Here is a 14,515-nt window from a genome sequence, read left to right as displayed (position 1 = left end):
AAGCAGAAAAGAAATCTCAATAGTTGAGTGCACACACCACACACAGAACTTAACACCAGGTAAGAACTGAGCATCTCTGAACAGCTTCTAGTACGGTACCGTGTTTTCCTTCAACATGTCCCATGGAGGTGAAGGTTTCATTAGCTACAAAGTACATTGCCAATAAGTCTGAGCATTCCTTTAAAAAAGAAGCTGGTCAAAACTTTATATGTTATAAAGTTACGGTGGTAAAAACTAGTAAAAACCTTAACAGCTTTGGCCTTACTACACAGGGAGAAAAGCAAGGGCATAAAATGTGATAATTTGGCATTATGCTTGACACAAATTTGAAATTGAGGTGTTGAGGAAACTCATAAAAAGTTCACTTCTCTACTCACATGGTAGCAAAACCAAAAACTGTTCATGAGCACCAAGTAAAGTTTCATATTCTTTTTGTCCTGGCAATAGTAAAGAAGCCCATTGTTTAGTCTGTGGAAGAGCTGTTTTAAGCGTAGGCCAGTCATTTCCAAAAATACCAAGAACACCCTAGTGCCAAAAAAGTATCAAAAAAGTAACTAGTAGTTGTGTCTTAAACGGATGTTACAGTTTCTTCTGTAAAGGTGTTGTAGGAGTTCAGGTCAAAAGATGTCTGTGGGAGTTCTAGAGGAAAATTCTGCAAGTTAATAAGTACCCCCAAATTTTCATATTTCATCAATGTGTTTCAGTTAAAGAGCAAAAATCTTACGGCTTTTCTTCACCATTACCAACTGAGACGTTAATCGTTCCCCCCCTGCCTTAAATACTTGAATTTAAATGCACTAAGGATCAGCCGTGGGCAGTCTCAGCACAGGAATGGATCTCTCAGAACATCCACATCAACGAATCAAAGCAATAGCAGCAGGGCAGCACTTGTAAAATACCAAGCTTCAGGCTGTCTGTAACCACACCACTTCTACAGCATTGAGACTTTGCTATGGCTTTTAATACAAGACCTTTGTCCACAACAACCATTTCACTTTCACCTCAACCAAGAACCCCATCAGTCCCATAACCCCAGTCTGCCATTTCAAAATTTGTTCCTCTCTCCACTACTATTTAAAGTAATTAAGTGTACCTTTGAGCTCTACATACATTTGGAATATACCTGAAATGACAGAATCCATACAAGATGAAAACTGCATTGCTGTACCACAGCTATAAATCCCTTCACTTAAGGCAAGACACTGAATTTTATTTTTGAAAAAATCAGTAGAAGGGCAATTTTTTTGCCTACACGTGTTCCATACCACCATATTTTGATGAACACTTATTTTTGTGACAGCCTAAATTTCCATAGCCTTCCTCTGAGCTCACTAAGCCTTCCCACCTCCACATCATTCCACTCAGGTACACCAGTGTAATCACTCTGTGTGGCTCCAGGACAAACAGCATCAGGAAACTAATTTGTGTTAAACACCTTCTTTTGTTTTAATTCTATTATTTTAAGCCAGATAGGTTCCCTGTTCCCTTAGCCACACGTGCTGCTCTGCCCACACAATGTGAAGTGGCAACAAACAGTTGGAACTGCCAAGAAAACACGTTTGTCACAGGCCAGCTGGATGCACTTTTAGGTACAAATATATGAAAGCAGAGCAGAACAACTTATTAGAATATTAAAACATAAATATTGCCAACTGTTGGTACAACAGTGGGACCAGAAATCACATCACTGCCACAGCAAGGGAGCAATATTACAAGTTCTCCACAAAGTATAATGTCTAAAAGGCCCAGAATTTCACAAACTGCAGTGGAGCCTGCACACAGTTTCCCTTCAGGAGCATGGTTTAAGAAAGCTTCTGCCTGCATAACTTTTCACTCTTGTGATATGTAGAAACCCATAAACAAGAACTTGCTTTACGTTTCCTGTAATTCACAAACATGAAAATAAATTCAGCCAAGTTACAAGAGGAGAAAGGGTTACCTAGGAACACTCACACCCAGCTGTTTATGTCCCATCCAACCATCTTAAGACTTCAATTTCCACTTTTCATGAAAAGGAAATAAACATTGAGCATCCTATCCAACCACTGCCCAAAACCCATGTTACTACCTTCAGAACATGATCCACCTTCTCCATTTTTTCATAACACTATCTTATTTGAAGGCAGCTTTATTTACAGACAGTGGTTAAACAGTTTAAACTGTGATAAAACAGTTGTGATTTAAAAATGCAGGATACAAAAAAAAAAAATCTCAGCTTATTTTTGGCTGATTCAAAGTTGTACCAAAAGTACTTAGACTTTCTCCACAGCTACATCCCTTCCATATTCTACAAGACTTTTCTTCATAGCAGTGGCAGCAGTGGATTTTGAGTAAGTCATACTCTTCACATTTTATCTCTGCTTGTTGCCCCCTAAAGAACCACACAGTAACCTCCTCCTCTCTCCCCTGCACATCAATGACCCTGATTTGGAAGTGACTATAAGCATGTACTGAAACTAATATTAATTTTCATATAAGCAACACCTCAGCCCCACCGTTTCCTGTAAGAAACTAGGGAGATCTCACCTAAAAAAAAAGCCCTAAATTAGTCAAATTCTTTTGTGCATGGATGAACAACAGGAAAGCAGAGCCTTGGGGCCTCTGGGGAGGAACCCTGTCCCTGCAGACCTACTCTGATGTGCTGGGGAGATAAGGCTCCATAGTGACACTTAAGGAAAGGCCTGCTCACATTTGAATTTCTGCATTCCTCAAGAACAATTCGTGGCAATCACTAACTTTGCAGAGGAGCTACATGAAAGCTTTGGCCAATGAATGAGGGTCATCTGCTCTTTATCACAAGGGTAAACCTCATCCTGGCCAGTTTCTAACCTTTTAACCCTGTGAATTCTTAATTTGCACATGAATAATGGAATTCTTGCCAAGAGTGCAACCTTCAGCTTCCAGTTCCTAACTTTAGAAACCAAGACCTGATCTTCTTGTGTGTTCAAATCTTAAACTCCTGAACAGATTAAAGTTTTTTGATTTCCAAATGCAACACTAAACATTACAATTCTGAGGCAAAAGATCAGCTTACTGGCAAAAGCTCTGACCAGGCAAAGTAAAAGAACATCCTCACACCCTGCTGCTACCAGAGACTGAAGAGAGCATTTGCTTTTTTTTTTTCCCAAAGAAAGAATGCCCATTTAATGCCTGTTCTCCACCTGTTTAATATGTATAGTTCCTTCTGTAGCCTGACCACAAGGTAATTTGCAATCGACTACTGCTTCTAAACAAAAATTATAAGCCTACAAAATCCCCCCAAGACTTTAATTTATTTCACTTAAAACATCAGCAAAGTTCTGTAAACTCACGATAAAGTAGAAACACTAAAAACAGGATATAAAAGTAATTTGACACATTTTATGGGCTTCAAAATATAATATTACAAATATTTCACACCTTATTTCACAGCTTTCTTGTAAAGATGACATTCTGAAACTGGTCAGATTGGAATATGACTAAAAAGTGGAGACTGCATCATAGGATAACCACATGTTTGGTCACTAGTTAACCACTTAATCACTAAGTCAACAACACCTACTGTGATTATTATGGGCCCACTATCTCTTCCAGTTTTCTCCAACAGCAATAGGAAACCTTTCAAGTATTCAAAGAAGAAAAAGAAACCTTTTGTCACAGTCTTACATGGCAGGGAAGAAAAAAAGAGGCTGCAAAACAAGAGTCTCACTACACAGAATGCAATATACTGGTTCACAACTCTTCCTTGGTGAAAATCTTTCATTATCCCAAAACCATAACAAAAATCTATTTCTGGTGAAATAACGTGCATGCAAGAAACAAGCATTTATAAAAATTCAATACCACCTGAATAAAACCAGATACTACAAGCATGGATTGCTATGCTGTACTACTACAGCACTCTGTACCATCCCTCCTGTTCCATCTCAGATGGCCCTGAATTTTCCACAGTATTACACATAGAATCCACCAGCCACTGCTTTGCTTTATACTCCTTAATAACAACAACTGCTGACACTCCGAAACCTGATTGTGTGAATTTAAATGTCAACAATATTAATACTTCATTTTCCATCATCTTATAAAAAGTATTAAAAACTTGCTTGGTCGATTAATCTTGTTTGTGAGTAAGATGCCACAATACAAAGTAAGAAGTAGACAGGTTTTCCAGTTGAGAGTTCACATATCAACCCCTTGCAGCACGTGGAAAACTCAGTGTTTACTTGAAGCCACCTGCTTCCAGGATGGTTTTCAATTGCCCAACACTCTGGCTCACTGAACAAGGTATTTTATACCTTCCTGGGGTATCTTATTCATAGTTTTGGTAACAAATTTGGAAGCAAACAGAAAAAATAAATTTTAACATTCAGATGTTTTTTTAATGTACCAATTAGTACCAGACTGAATTTGTTAAAACTTGCAATTTATGACTAACATCAAACCTCTGTGGAAGCATCAGCACCAGAGTTCTCTGTATCTTGCTACCATGAACAGCATGGAAGAAGTCAAAGGAAGCTTTTTCCTGTTAGATTAAATTCACTAGTTAAGTCCTATTAGAGAGAGAACATGAAAAGTCCACATTAACTGTGCAGTCTATGTGTTAAACTTTCTTTGAAATGACTCCATGTTCTTTTGGAAGGAAAAAAAAATGGTGCTGTAGAAGCCACTTACTGGCAAAGCACTGCACTGGCATGGAAAAGGACATAGCATTTGGTTCCTAACACACATCTCTTGTTCAATCTGTTTAAAGATGCAAGGAATATGGAGTACAACACACATCCAGGACCAGGCTGTTAAAGCCATAAAGGCACTTACACACAACTGCTTCCTTCACCATTCATCCCATAGCAGGGTGTCACCCTAGAAACATCTTTTACTTCCTAGCAGAACAACCACGTAGCAGGCCTCAGTTTCAGAGGACCCTGCAGCAATTCCAAGAGACAGCAGCTGCATCTGCTTTGCTGAATACACGTGTCAGAAAAGCAAAGGCTTGGTAATTTAACCCTGATGGTTGCCCAGAAAACCTTTTCCCTCCCAAGGACAGCCACCTCTATCATTGCTCTGCCCTGCCCCAAGATGATGCAACACACCATCAAGATACTGAACAGGGAATAATGCTTTCTAAATCAGATTTGAAGATAACTCCCGCAAGGCTGCCTGAACAGCAGTTGAGAAACAAGAACCAGAACTTTTGTAGCAGGTTGCTTGCAAGGCTCTGCATGACCACCTGCTCTGCAGACCAGCAACTTGCACGGGGCAACCAAACAAGGCACCACTGGCCAAGTTGTCCCAGCTCCTGCCACATGGGGAAGGGACTTGAAAAGGGGACATCGCGAGTTCTCCTCGTATTTTTCACACATTTAAAAAGAAACAAATCTTCTGCAGAATTGACTCGCTCTTTACTTTTGTAATTTGACTTTTCAGGTACACAGTCAAAACAGATTGTTGTGTATTGTTGAGGGAGTTGTCACAAACTCAGTAACAGGTTAATAAACAAGTGCTGGAACTTACTTGCTAGCGTGAGGTGGCTTTTTTGACTGAGAATGGCCCCGTATTTGTTCAGAGCTAAACACTGGTAAAATCCTTCATCAGACAGCTCTCCTTTCTTTCCTTCCACCTCACTGATATATAACGAGCCATTAGATAAAGTGTAGATCCGTTCATTTTCAGGTACTTTTCCTCCATTTTTCAGCCACGTAATAGTTATTGGAGCTTCACCACGGGCCTGGCAGTCTAAAACCACCGGATCCTTCCTTGAGACAGTAACGTCCTGAGGCTCCTTCACAAAAAAGAGTTCACTAAAGCACCACAGTCCTAATAGAGGGAAACAAAAGATTTTGCCTGTAAGTACAGACGTGCAAGTTACTTTGCACACTTGTTTCCAAACGCATTGCGTGAAGGAGCTCGAGAAGCAGGACCCGAAGCCCCGGCAAAGCCCATCGCCCGTGGCGGGGGCCGAGGCAGCACCGCTCACCCCGCGGGCGCTGCCACACAGGTGCGGCCGGGGCAGCACCGCCCAGGGGAGCGGGGGCGCCCGAACCGCTCGATAATTTTACGAGCCTTCCAAAGGAGCCGGAGCGGGGCGAGTCGTTAAAGGCTAATTTTACAAGGAATCGTTAGCGAGAGCCCTTGGCCTGCGAGCGGAGGAGCGGCGAAGCACCGAGCTCCCCTCAGGGCCCGCCTGTCCCCGCGCCCTCCCCTCACAGCCCGCACGCCCCGGCTCGCGGGGGCGCGTGGCTGCCTAACGGCCGCCCGCCGCCTCACGTGCCGGCCGGCGGTTACCCGCCGCACGCGGGGGAGCGCGGCCCCGACACCCGCTCGCGCCCCCTGCCGGTGGGGCGAGTGCCCGCCAGCCCCTCCGCGCCCCCCGCCAGCCCCGTCGCGGCGCGAACAAAGCCCCGGGGCCGGTCGCCGGGTCCCGCTCCCACCGATGCCGGATAAATAAAACCACGTGCGGCGGAGCGGGGCCGGGGCCGGGGCCGGGGCGCGGACTCACAATGGGCGCTTAGGGCGCGGGGCGGACGGACGGACTCACCTGGCAGCGGGAAGAGCAGCGCCCGCAGCAGCGCCCGTCGGCGGAGCGGCGCCATTCAGCGGGAGGCGGCTGGCATGCCCCGCCGGCCGCCGCCAGAGAGACCGGTCAGCGGGCGAGGGGAGGAGACAGGGGACGGACGGAGCGGCCCCAGCGCGCCCGTCCCGGCCCTACTCTCCGCATCTCGTCTCCATTGGCCTTTGGGGAGGAGAGGGGCGAGGGGCAGGGCCGGGCGGGGGGCGGAGGGCGGGACGCCGCTGGACGGGGCGGGACGCCGCGGCGGACAATACCCCAGGAGGCAGGGGGGGGAGCGGCTGCAGGACCCAGGCCCTGCACACGAGGGGCGAAGGGCTCCGGCGCCATACCGGCCGGTCACGGCTGGGGGGGCTAGGCCCGACCCCCACACCGGAGACACCACCTATACCGGACGACGGCGTCTCGGACAGCGCCGGGGTCGTCGAAGGCTCAGGGGGCTCTGCCGGGTCCCGTTTTTGGCGGGCAGGAGCTGAGCCCCTCCGTCCGGGGCAGGGGCTGCCGGCCATGACTTCACCCGAGGCCTGGGGTGCTCGTGGACAGCACGGCCCGCAGCGCTCTCCCCACTGCCACGGCAAACATCTGCCAAACGTGCGCTTACTCCTCCGGACCCGTCTTTACCGAGGGTCTGTGCCAAAGCTGTCGGTGGGCACCCAGCCGGGGGAGTGCTCAGGCTGAACCCCATGAGGCAGACCCTGCAGTGCCTGGAGCAGCGATTTCCAGGTTTGGCAGAATCCCCCGTGCCCTGGTGAAAGTGTCTGTCTCACGCCCGGAACGCAAGGATGGGAACTGATCACCAATGGAGTGACATTTTTGTCAGTGGTTCTCGCTGACCCCTTCATACAGCACCGATAAAACCACATCCAGGTGGCCGTGGGGAGCAGTGCTCTGCTGCCAAGGATGAGCTGCCCTACACTTGTCTTCCAGAAAGCACCCAATATGTACATAACCGTCTGTATCAGTCCAAAATGTAGCTTACCAAAATGGAACCCAAACTGCAAGGAGCCTGACAGCCATGCTATCACCACCCTGTGGACAGTTTGCATTGGACATATCAAATTAAACGCTGCCACTATCATTTAAGCTTTCATCTCCACCCCCAAGTTTACTCCATGGCTGCAGCCAATGATTTCTAAGCTCTTGTTTGTCTGTTCGGTTTCTAAAGTTACCACGTAGGAAGGCATCTTCTTGCTCAGCAGATTTGCCCCTTGTTTGCGCTCATTGTGAGAGCTGCTGACTTCAGTGACAGGCAAGTTTTTACTGCTTTTTGTTCCTGCCAGCACTGCAAAGCTCACAGAGCCGGGAACCGGCAGCCAAACTTGGTCCCTTCTGCTGCATCATCACCGGGACTGGCTACAGCTTCAGTCACTGACTCCTCTAAAAGCCTTCGGGAGAAAATCAAAGCTATTTAAACATGACGTGAGTCGTAGTTTGACCTATATCACTTTCCTTACTTGTCAAAAACACACGAGGAGGAGCATTCAGCTTGGTCTGATCTTAGCTCCAGCTTTCAGGAAAGGCAATTAGGGAAGATTTGCTTTACATGCAAATCAGTCACTAAAAGGCACCCAAGGCAGTTTAACAGTCACTTAGCACACCCACAGTGTCCAAATAGGAGTAAAGACTGCAACGGGATCCTTTCGACGGAATATTTTTTTATTTTCCTCAGTGTTTTACTTTATCCAGTCAAAAAAGTGTGAGCTATGACAAAAACTATCTCAAAAATTGTTTATATTATTTTTAACATTAATTATTAAACATTCGCACTTTCTTGTGGCAAACTCACGACTTCCATCTGCAGTTCATGCTGGTGCTGTACTCTCTCCAGCTAAACTCTGCCTTCACCCATCAGAGTGCCTCGAACCTCAGATTTCCTTGATGACTTTGGCACATAGAATCCTAGAATTGGCTGGGTTGGAAGGGACCTCAGAGATCACCAAGTCCAACCCTTGATCCACTCCCCCCGTGGTTCCCAGCCCATGGCACTGAGTGCCACATCCAGGCTCTTTTGAAATATCTCCAGGGATGGAGAATCCACCCCTTCCCTGGGCAGCCCATTCCAATGGCTGATCACCCTCTCCAGAAAGAAATTCTTTCTAATGTCCAACCTAAACCTCCCCTGGCACAACTTGAGCCCTCTTGTGCCCTCTTGTCTTGCTGAGAGTTGCCTGGGAAAAGAGCCCAACCCCCCCCTGGCTCCAACCTCCTTTCAGGGAGTTGTAGAGAGTGATGAGGTCTCCCCTGAGCCTCCTCTTCTCCAGCCTCAACACCCCCAGCTCCCTCAGCCTCTCCTCATAGGATCTGTGCTCCAGTCCCTTCCCCAGCCCAGTTGCCTCCTTTGGACCTGCTCCAGCATCTCAATCTCCTTCCTGAGCTGAGGGGCCCAGAACTGGACACAGGACTCAAGCTGTGGCCTCCCCAGGGCTGAGCACAGGGGCAGAATCCCTTCCCTGGACCTGCTGGCCACGCTGTTCCTGCAACTCAAATGCCTGAGCTCAGCAGGCAATTCCTAGAAGAATTTCTAGAAGAAAAAGACACCAATAGAGAACACAGTACCCAGTAACATTTCTATGCCCTGTGCTTTGGTCATAGAATCATAGAATCCTAGAATCCTAGGGGTTGGAAGGGACCTCGAAAGATCATCTAGTCCAACCCCCCCTGCCAGAGCAGGGCCCCCTAGAGTACATGGTCAACTGATAGAGAAGCTGAAACTGTGCCTGGTTGGATGCAACCAACCTGTAGCCCTTTGCTCTGTGCAGCAGGGTGCCTCTTCCCCCAGGCAAGAGCAGGCAGCTTGTGCTTTACTGTCCAGTGCTGGCCACTGTCCCATCTGTCTCAGAAGGGACACCTCCTTACCCCCATTCACTGGTCCTTTTTGAAGCAGGAGTTTGTCCTAGTGGAATAAGGACCAAAAAAAGCCATCAGAAAGCAAGCAGTAGTCCTCCTTGTGGGCTGATTCCCATTATCTGTGCTGTCTGTGCTCACTGCTGCATTCTGCTGTGGCAGGGAAACTGTTGAACAACACAAATAGTAAATTACTGACAAGAATTAAGCAGCCCTATAACTAGATGAGTATATAATTTGTCATATGTCATTATTTTATCATATTTTCCAGTAATTAATTGGATTAGAGACAGTGCAGACTTGAGATAATATATCTAAATGAATACTTCACTTCAAATGATAAACCCATTGAACCACAGTTTAAAGGCACTGCCCATAACTTTGTCAAGTACAACATATTGGTAAATATGGAGCCAATAAACACAATTATCTACTTGGCTAACCACCTCACTGAAGCATTATCTCAAGAAACCCAGAATAGCAGTCCAGGATGAGTACAAGGTATAGCCAGCCAACATAAACAAAGCTGCCTACTTTGCTGCAGGGCAGCAATTTTTCTTCTGTCACCAACACATTTTCCTGTCTCCCATCTGTATTTTTGGTGTATGTAGGAACTGTGCAATCTCCCCCAGATTTTGTGGCTCTCTTCACAGCCATATAAACCCACTTCTATGCTTTCTCTTAGATTTTTGGGGTCTGCAGACAAGTTGCACACATATTTCACAGAAATAATAATTTGTAATACCTCATCAGCCAGCTCCTCAATGAGTTAAACCCCAAGTCAGTAGTCAGGGCTCTCTTTGAAGTGCTACCAACAGCTGGAATAACAGCATGTTATCCAGGTTCTTGCCTGTAAATAACCTGATTTACCTTATGCTGCATTTCATGCTCAGCCTCAGCTCTGGGAAGCCCAGTTTGTATGTTTCCTGAAAAGAAAGATTTTAAAAATCAGATTGACAGGAACAGATCTAGCTCAGAGCTTTGCACCACTGCACTTCTTCATGTGTGTGAGGGCAGCTGTCTGTCCATCCAGGACTGCTAAACTGGGTTGAGGCCATAAAATTCAGAATTTTGGTCCCACTATGAACCAGCAAGGAGAGAGAGGGAATTCACAAAAGTGAATGAAGTCTCACCACTGTGGTGTTGATACACTTTGAAGTGTTACCAGCATCTCTTGAAAGGAAACTAATAGGCAGGACTCTTCTCTGGTATGGAATGTAGCAGCCTCAGGAAAAGGAAAGATTTTTCTAGTGTTAGAGAATTCACATTTCCTTCAGCTTAAACCATAAATTCAGTTCAATCTGAAGTCAGTTTTGCACTGAGCATTTCAGCTCAACCTGAGAAAAAGAATAGCATCAGGTTAGCTCCCTCATTCCTGTGGTCTGGGAAAGGCCATCACAGCACCATGGATGGTGTTTGGCACAGCCACAAACTGCCTGAGCTGGGGGCTCACACACTGATGTGTCCCACCTGATCCAGCAAGCTCAAAGATGGGAGAAAGTGGCTTTGCCCTCACAATCCATTTCCACAGTTTGTCTTTGCACAGCTCTGCTCTCACACCATAACATCATGGGACAGAAAAGGATAGGGGTGACCACCCCTGGGTGGGAAACACAAGACAGGGAGAGATGCTAACAGCAGTTTAAGTGTCCCCATTGCCACATGTGCAATCACTACACTACCCTCATTTAGCTACAGCCTGTAAGAGGCCACAGCAGGGTCCTGGAGCCCAAATCTGTTCTCAAGACAAGAGGAAATCACCATCCTGGTGCCCCCACTGCTCTCAGTCCCAAAGGCTCAACCCTTCCCCGCTACCGGTGCCAGGTCCCAGTGCCAGGTCCCAGTGCCAGGTCCCAGTGCCAGCTCTGCAGGCCCCAGAGGAGCTGCTGGGTGTCTCTGCTGCCAGGAGGAAAGCTGCAGGCATGCAGGGCAGAGAAGGGAGTATAACCACCACGGGTAGCTTAGCACAGCTGCAGTGGTAGTGAGGCTGCAGCAATTTTTCAGGGCAAGCTGAGAACAGTGGTAGTTGCTGGAGTCCTATTAACTGCAGGGAAATGAGGGCAATTTGCACCAGCTCAGCTTTGCCTTCAGCCGTAGTCCTCAAAACCCAGCTACCTAACAGGCTGCCACAGCACTGCACTCCCGACAGGGTGTCATTAACTCTTCTTCTTAGGGAAGCCCCTTTTTTCTTTACCGTTCTTGCTCCAAGTGTTTTTGATCTGGTGTCACTGTAGGCACGTTTAGACACTTGTTTCTCATGCCAAACTCCTGACCTAATCACAACTGTATCCACAGATTTACAATTTGCTAAGCTAACTCTATTAAAACCACCATACAAATGTTTACTTTCAACATCCTTGGTCACTTAGTGGATTCTTGCTTCATTTTGAAACTGTGTCCAGTTACCATCTCTGTTGCCTTCTCAAAGGACACTCATTCACTCCTTCAACGAGCAGATGGGCAAATACACATTGGGCAGAGCCCTTGGGATGCTAATGAACTCTCTCCAGGGAGCCTTCCTGTAAGGGAAGAGCACACCTCCCTGACAAAGGGATTTTAACACAGATCTCATTTGGTTATAAACCAACAAACACCAAACTGGAAGGAATACTATTATTTGCCACACTAGCATTTAAAAAAAAAAAAATTTCCTTCTAGTCATCTTCCACAATACTGCTTCACTGCCCCACATCAGTGGCTGTGCCTTGGCTGTGTTGTTTCACAGTGCACCAGAGGCAGCCCCCAGATGTTTACCCCCACCCCTGAAGGCTCATAGCACCAGAATGAAGAGGGACCCTGCCACAAATTTCAGCAGGATAAAGAGGACACCCCAATCTCCTCCCCTGCTGATGAAGGTAAACACAGGCAGTTTGGAAGAGAAACCTCACAGATCTGGCAAAGTACATTTCCTTGCTCTTCCCTGTCCACGTGCTGTTGCTGGAAGGTGTAAAAATACTCAAGTATTTTTGGTCAGTGACTCTGCTGTTTCCTAGAGCAAGCCATCAGATATTCTTGCTACTTTTAAGAAACCATGCAGCCACAGATACAGAGAGCAACCACCTGAAGGCACACCTGATCACAGGTGCACTCTTCCCCTAAAACACAGAACAGAGCTCTTAGGGTTTTGGGTTTACCACAGCTCCATGCTCTCTCTTCATGCCACAGCTGAGGCTCTTTTGCCTGCAGTGATCTCCTCTGAACAACTAATAGAGCTTGTTTTCTTCTAATTTGTCTCCCTAATCTGTCTCTTAGCAGTGCAAAATGAATGGTGAAACACCAGGGGCTGTGACATGCAAGTATGGCAATAGCATGGGACAGCAGCTGCCCTGCCTCACATCAGCCAAACCATCATGAACATTTCCCAGGCCAGGGCAGCCTGCACACCTCTGCTATGCCACCTCGGGCTCTCACACAAGATAGTGAGCACCATTTATTTCTTCTGATCTCTGGAATGCATAGCACTCCTGGGAGATAAACCCTCAGTGCTCGGCTGGTTTGGGACCAAAGTGACAGCAGATGGTCAGCTGCAGCTGGAATCTGTGCACTGAAACACATGGAATAACTTCATTATGGGTTTATGCATATGTGGAAAGTCACAGCAAGCAGCAGGAATGGCCAGCAGGTGGAGAAGAGCTGCCCCATAAACTGCATTTGCAGTGTATATATATATATTTTAAATTGCCTCAATACAGTCCCTTTTTCTTAAGCCTTTCCCCAATAAGAAAACAAAATCCTGGAAAAGCTACAGTACCATACTCTGATATTATCTTCCATAAATCAAAGTGTTAATACACTGAGTTGATACAATAAGTATCAGACCAGGAATAACTGAACAGAAAGAAAATATCTCCTAGGTTACAGCTCTCTCTGTTTGAATCTACAAAGGAATCTCTCGAACCTTCCAGACAGAGGCAGCTTTTTGTTAGTGTCTCTCTCACTTATCATGACAACCCACTGTTCTGCAGCTATTTGTTTAGCAACAGGCATGAAATATGGTCTCCTTTCATCCTTGTATAAGTTACCTTCATTCTGCTGTTACAACAGGAAACACGCAAATCATTTCTGCCTTCTTTCCCCTACGTGTCTGCAATCAGGAAACAATTACTGGAAATAAAATAAATTAAAAACAAGCCAAGTCAGAGCCTGACTAGCAGTTGGACATAATGCTGAATATACCATGCTACAGATACCTATTTGTTTTTGCTGTGAAAGATTGCAGCCCTTTCCTTTTGTCTTTGCATTCTAAGGTTGTTCACAATGCGGTCTCTCCTCTTATCTACAATTTATCCTAAGGAACTATTAAAAAGAAGGATTGGAGGAGGCTTCCTGCTGCTCTTGTCCCATTTCATCTCACAGGGACATAAGGAATTGCTGGTCAGGGAGAGGCCACTTGGCCAAAGCAGCCTGTGCTCCATAGTTTTATCTCCTTGCTGCCAGCGCAGCTCCCTCCAGCGCACTGCCCTGTCATGGGAGAGCGATCGCCTCTCAGGAGTGTGAAGATAAACAGATTTGAAGCCTTCAAGGCATATTCCCAGCACCTCCTCCCCCTCACACACACACACACACACACACACAGGCTCGTCCTGCAAACGCCCCGGTGCCCAACACGGCTTTGGAGATGGATACCATGATCTTTGAAGTGCCACACGGAGCTGGGACTCGGAGCAGATCGGCTTTACCAACAATTCGGGCTGAAGCCCTAAAAGCAACACCCCCATTGCAAGAAGCAAACCCAAGGGGGTGCCCCGAGGGGAGCCAAAGGCTGGCAGCACAGGGATGATTTCTTTTGATGCCAAAATTACCGCTGCCATCAGCTGCTGCCGGAATCCCTTGGCAGCCCACTGGGATTTCTCTTTTTTTTTTTTTTTTTTTTTTTTTTCTGGAGGCGCTGGGCAGAAGCTGAAGGCAGGAAGCCTGTCTGGATCATAGTGCCCTACATAACCCGGGGGGCTGAGGGGAAACGGAACAGCCCCCTCTGATTCCTCTTCCCCCTGTGCTGTCACTAACCTGGCTGCGGTCTCTATCCGGCCCCAGGGTAGAGGTGCAGCAGGACAGGAGATGGGAGGCAGGAGCACTGCCCCGCAGAGAGGCTCTGCTGGGAACACCCCCAGAGGCACCCTCCATTTC

At 46.8% G+C, this 14,515-nt stretch overlaps 1 protein-coding gene across 1 annotated transcript in view; it reads right to left on the bottom strand.

The window, feature by feature from the left end:
• The window catches only part of PRTG (protogenin), a gene marked incomplete at its 5' end in the record, with an annotated part of 87,487 nt that extends 81,456 nt beyond the window's left edge, over positions 1-6,031 (bottom strand). The window contains one exon of the mRNA XM_071753938.1: positions 5,491-6,031. Within this exon, the coding sequence (XP_071610039.1) occupies positions 5,491-6,031 (541 nt within the window). The remainder of the gene's footprint in view (positions 1-5,490) is intronic.
• Between the last annotated feature and the right edge of the window lie 8,484 nt (positions 6,032-14,515).

The sequence above is a fragment of the Heliangelus exortis genome, chromosome 11 (assembly GCF_036169615.1).
Source record: "Heliangelus exortis chromosome 11, bHelExo1.hap1, whole genome shotgun sequence".
In the NCBI taxonomy this organism is placed as follows: domain Eukaryota; kingdom Metazoa; phylum Chordata; class Aves; order Apodiformes; family Trochilidae; genus Heliangelus; species Heliangelus exortis.
Note: the sequence above shows the minus strand (reverse complement) of the source record. Positions and strands in the feature narration are given on the sequence as shown.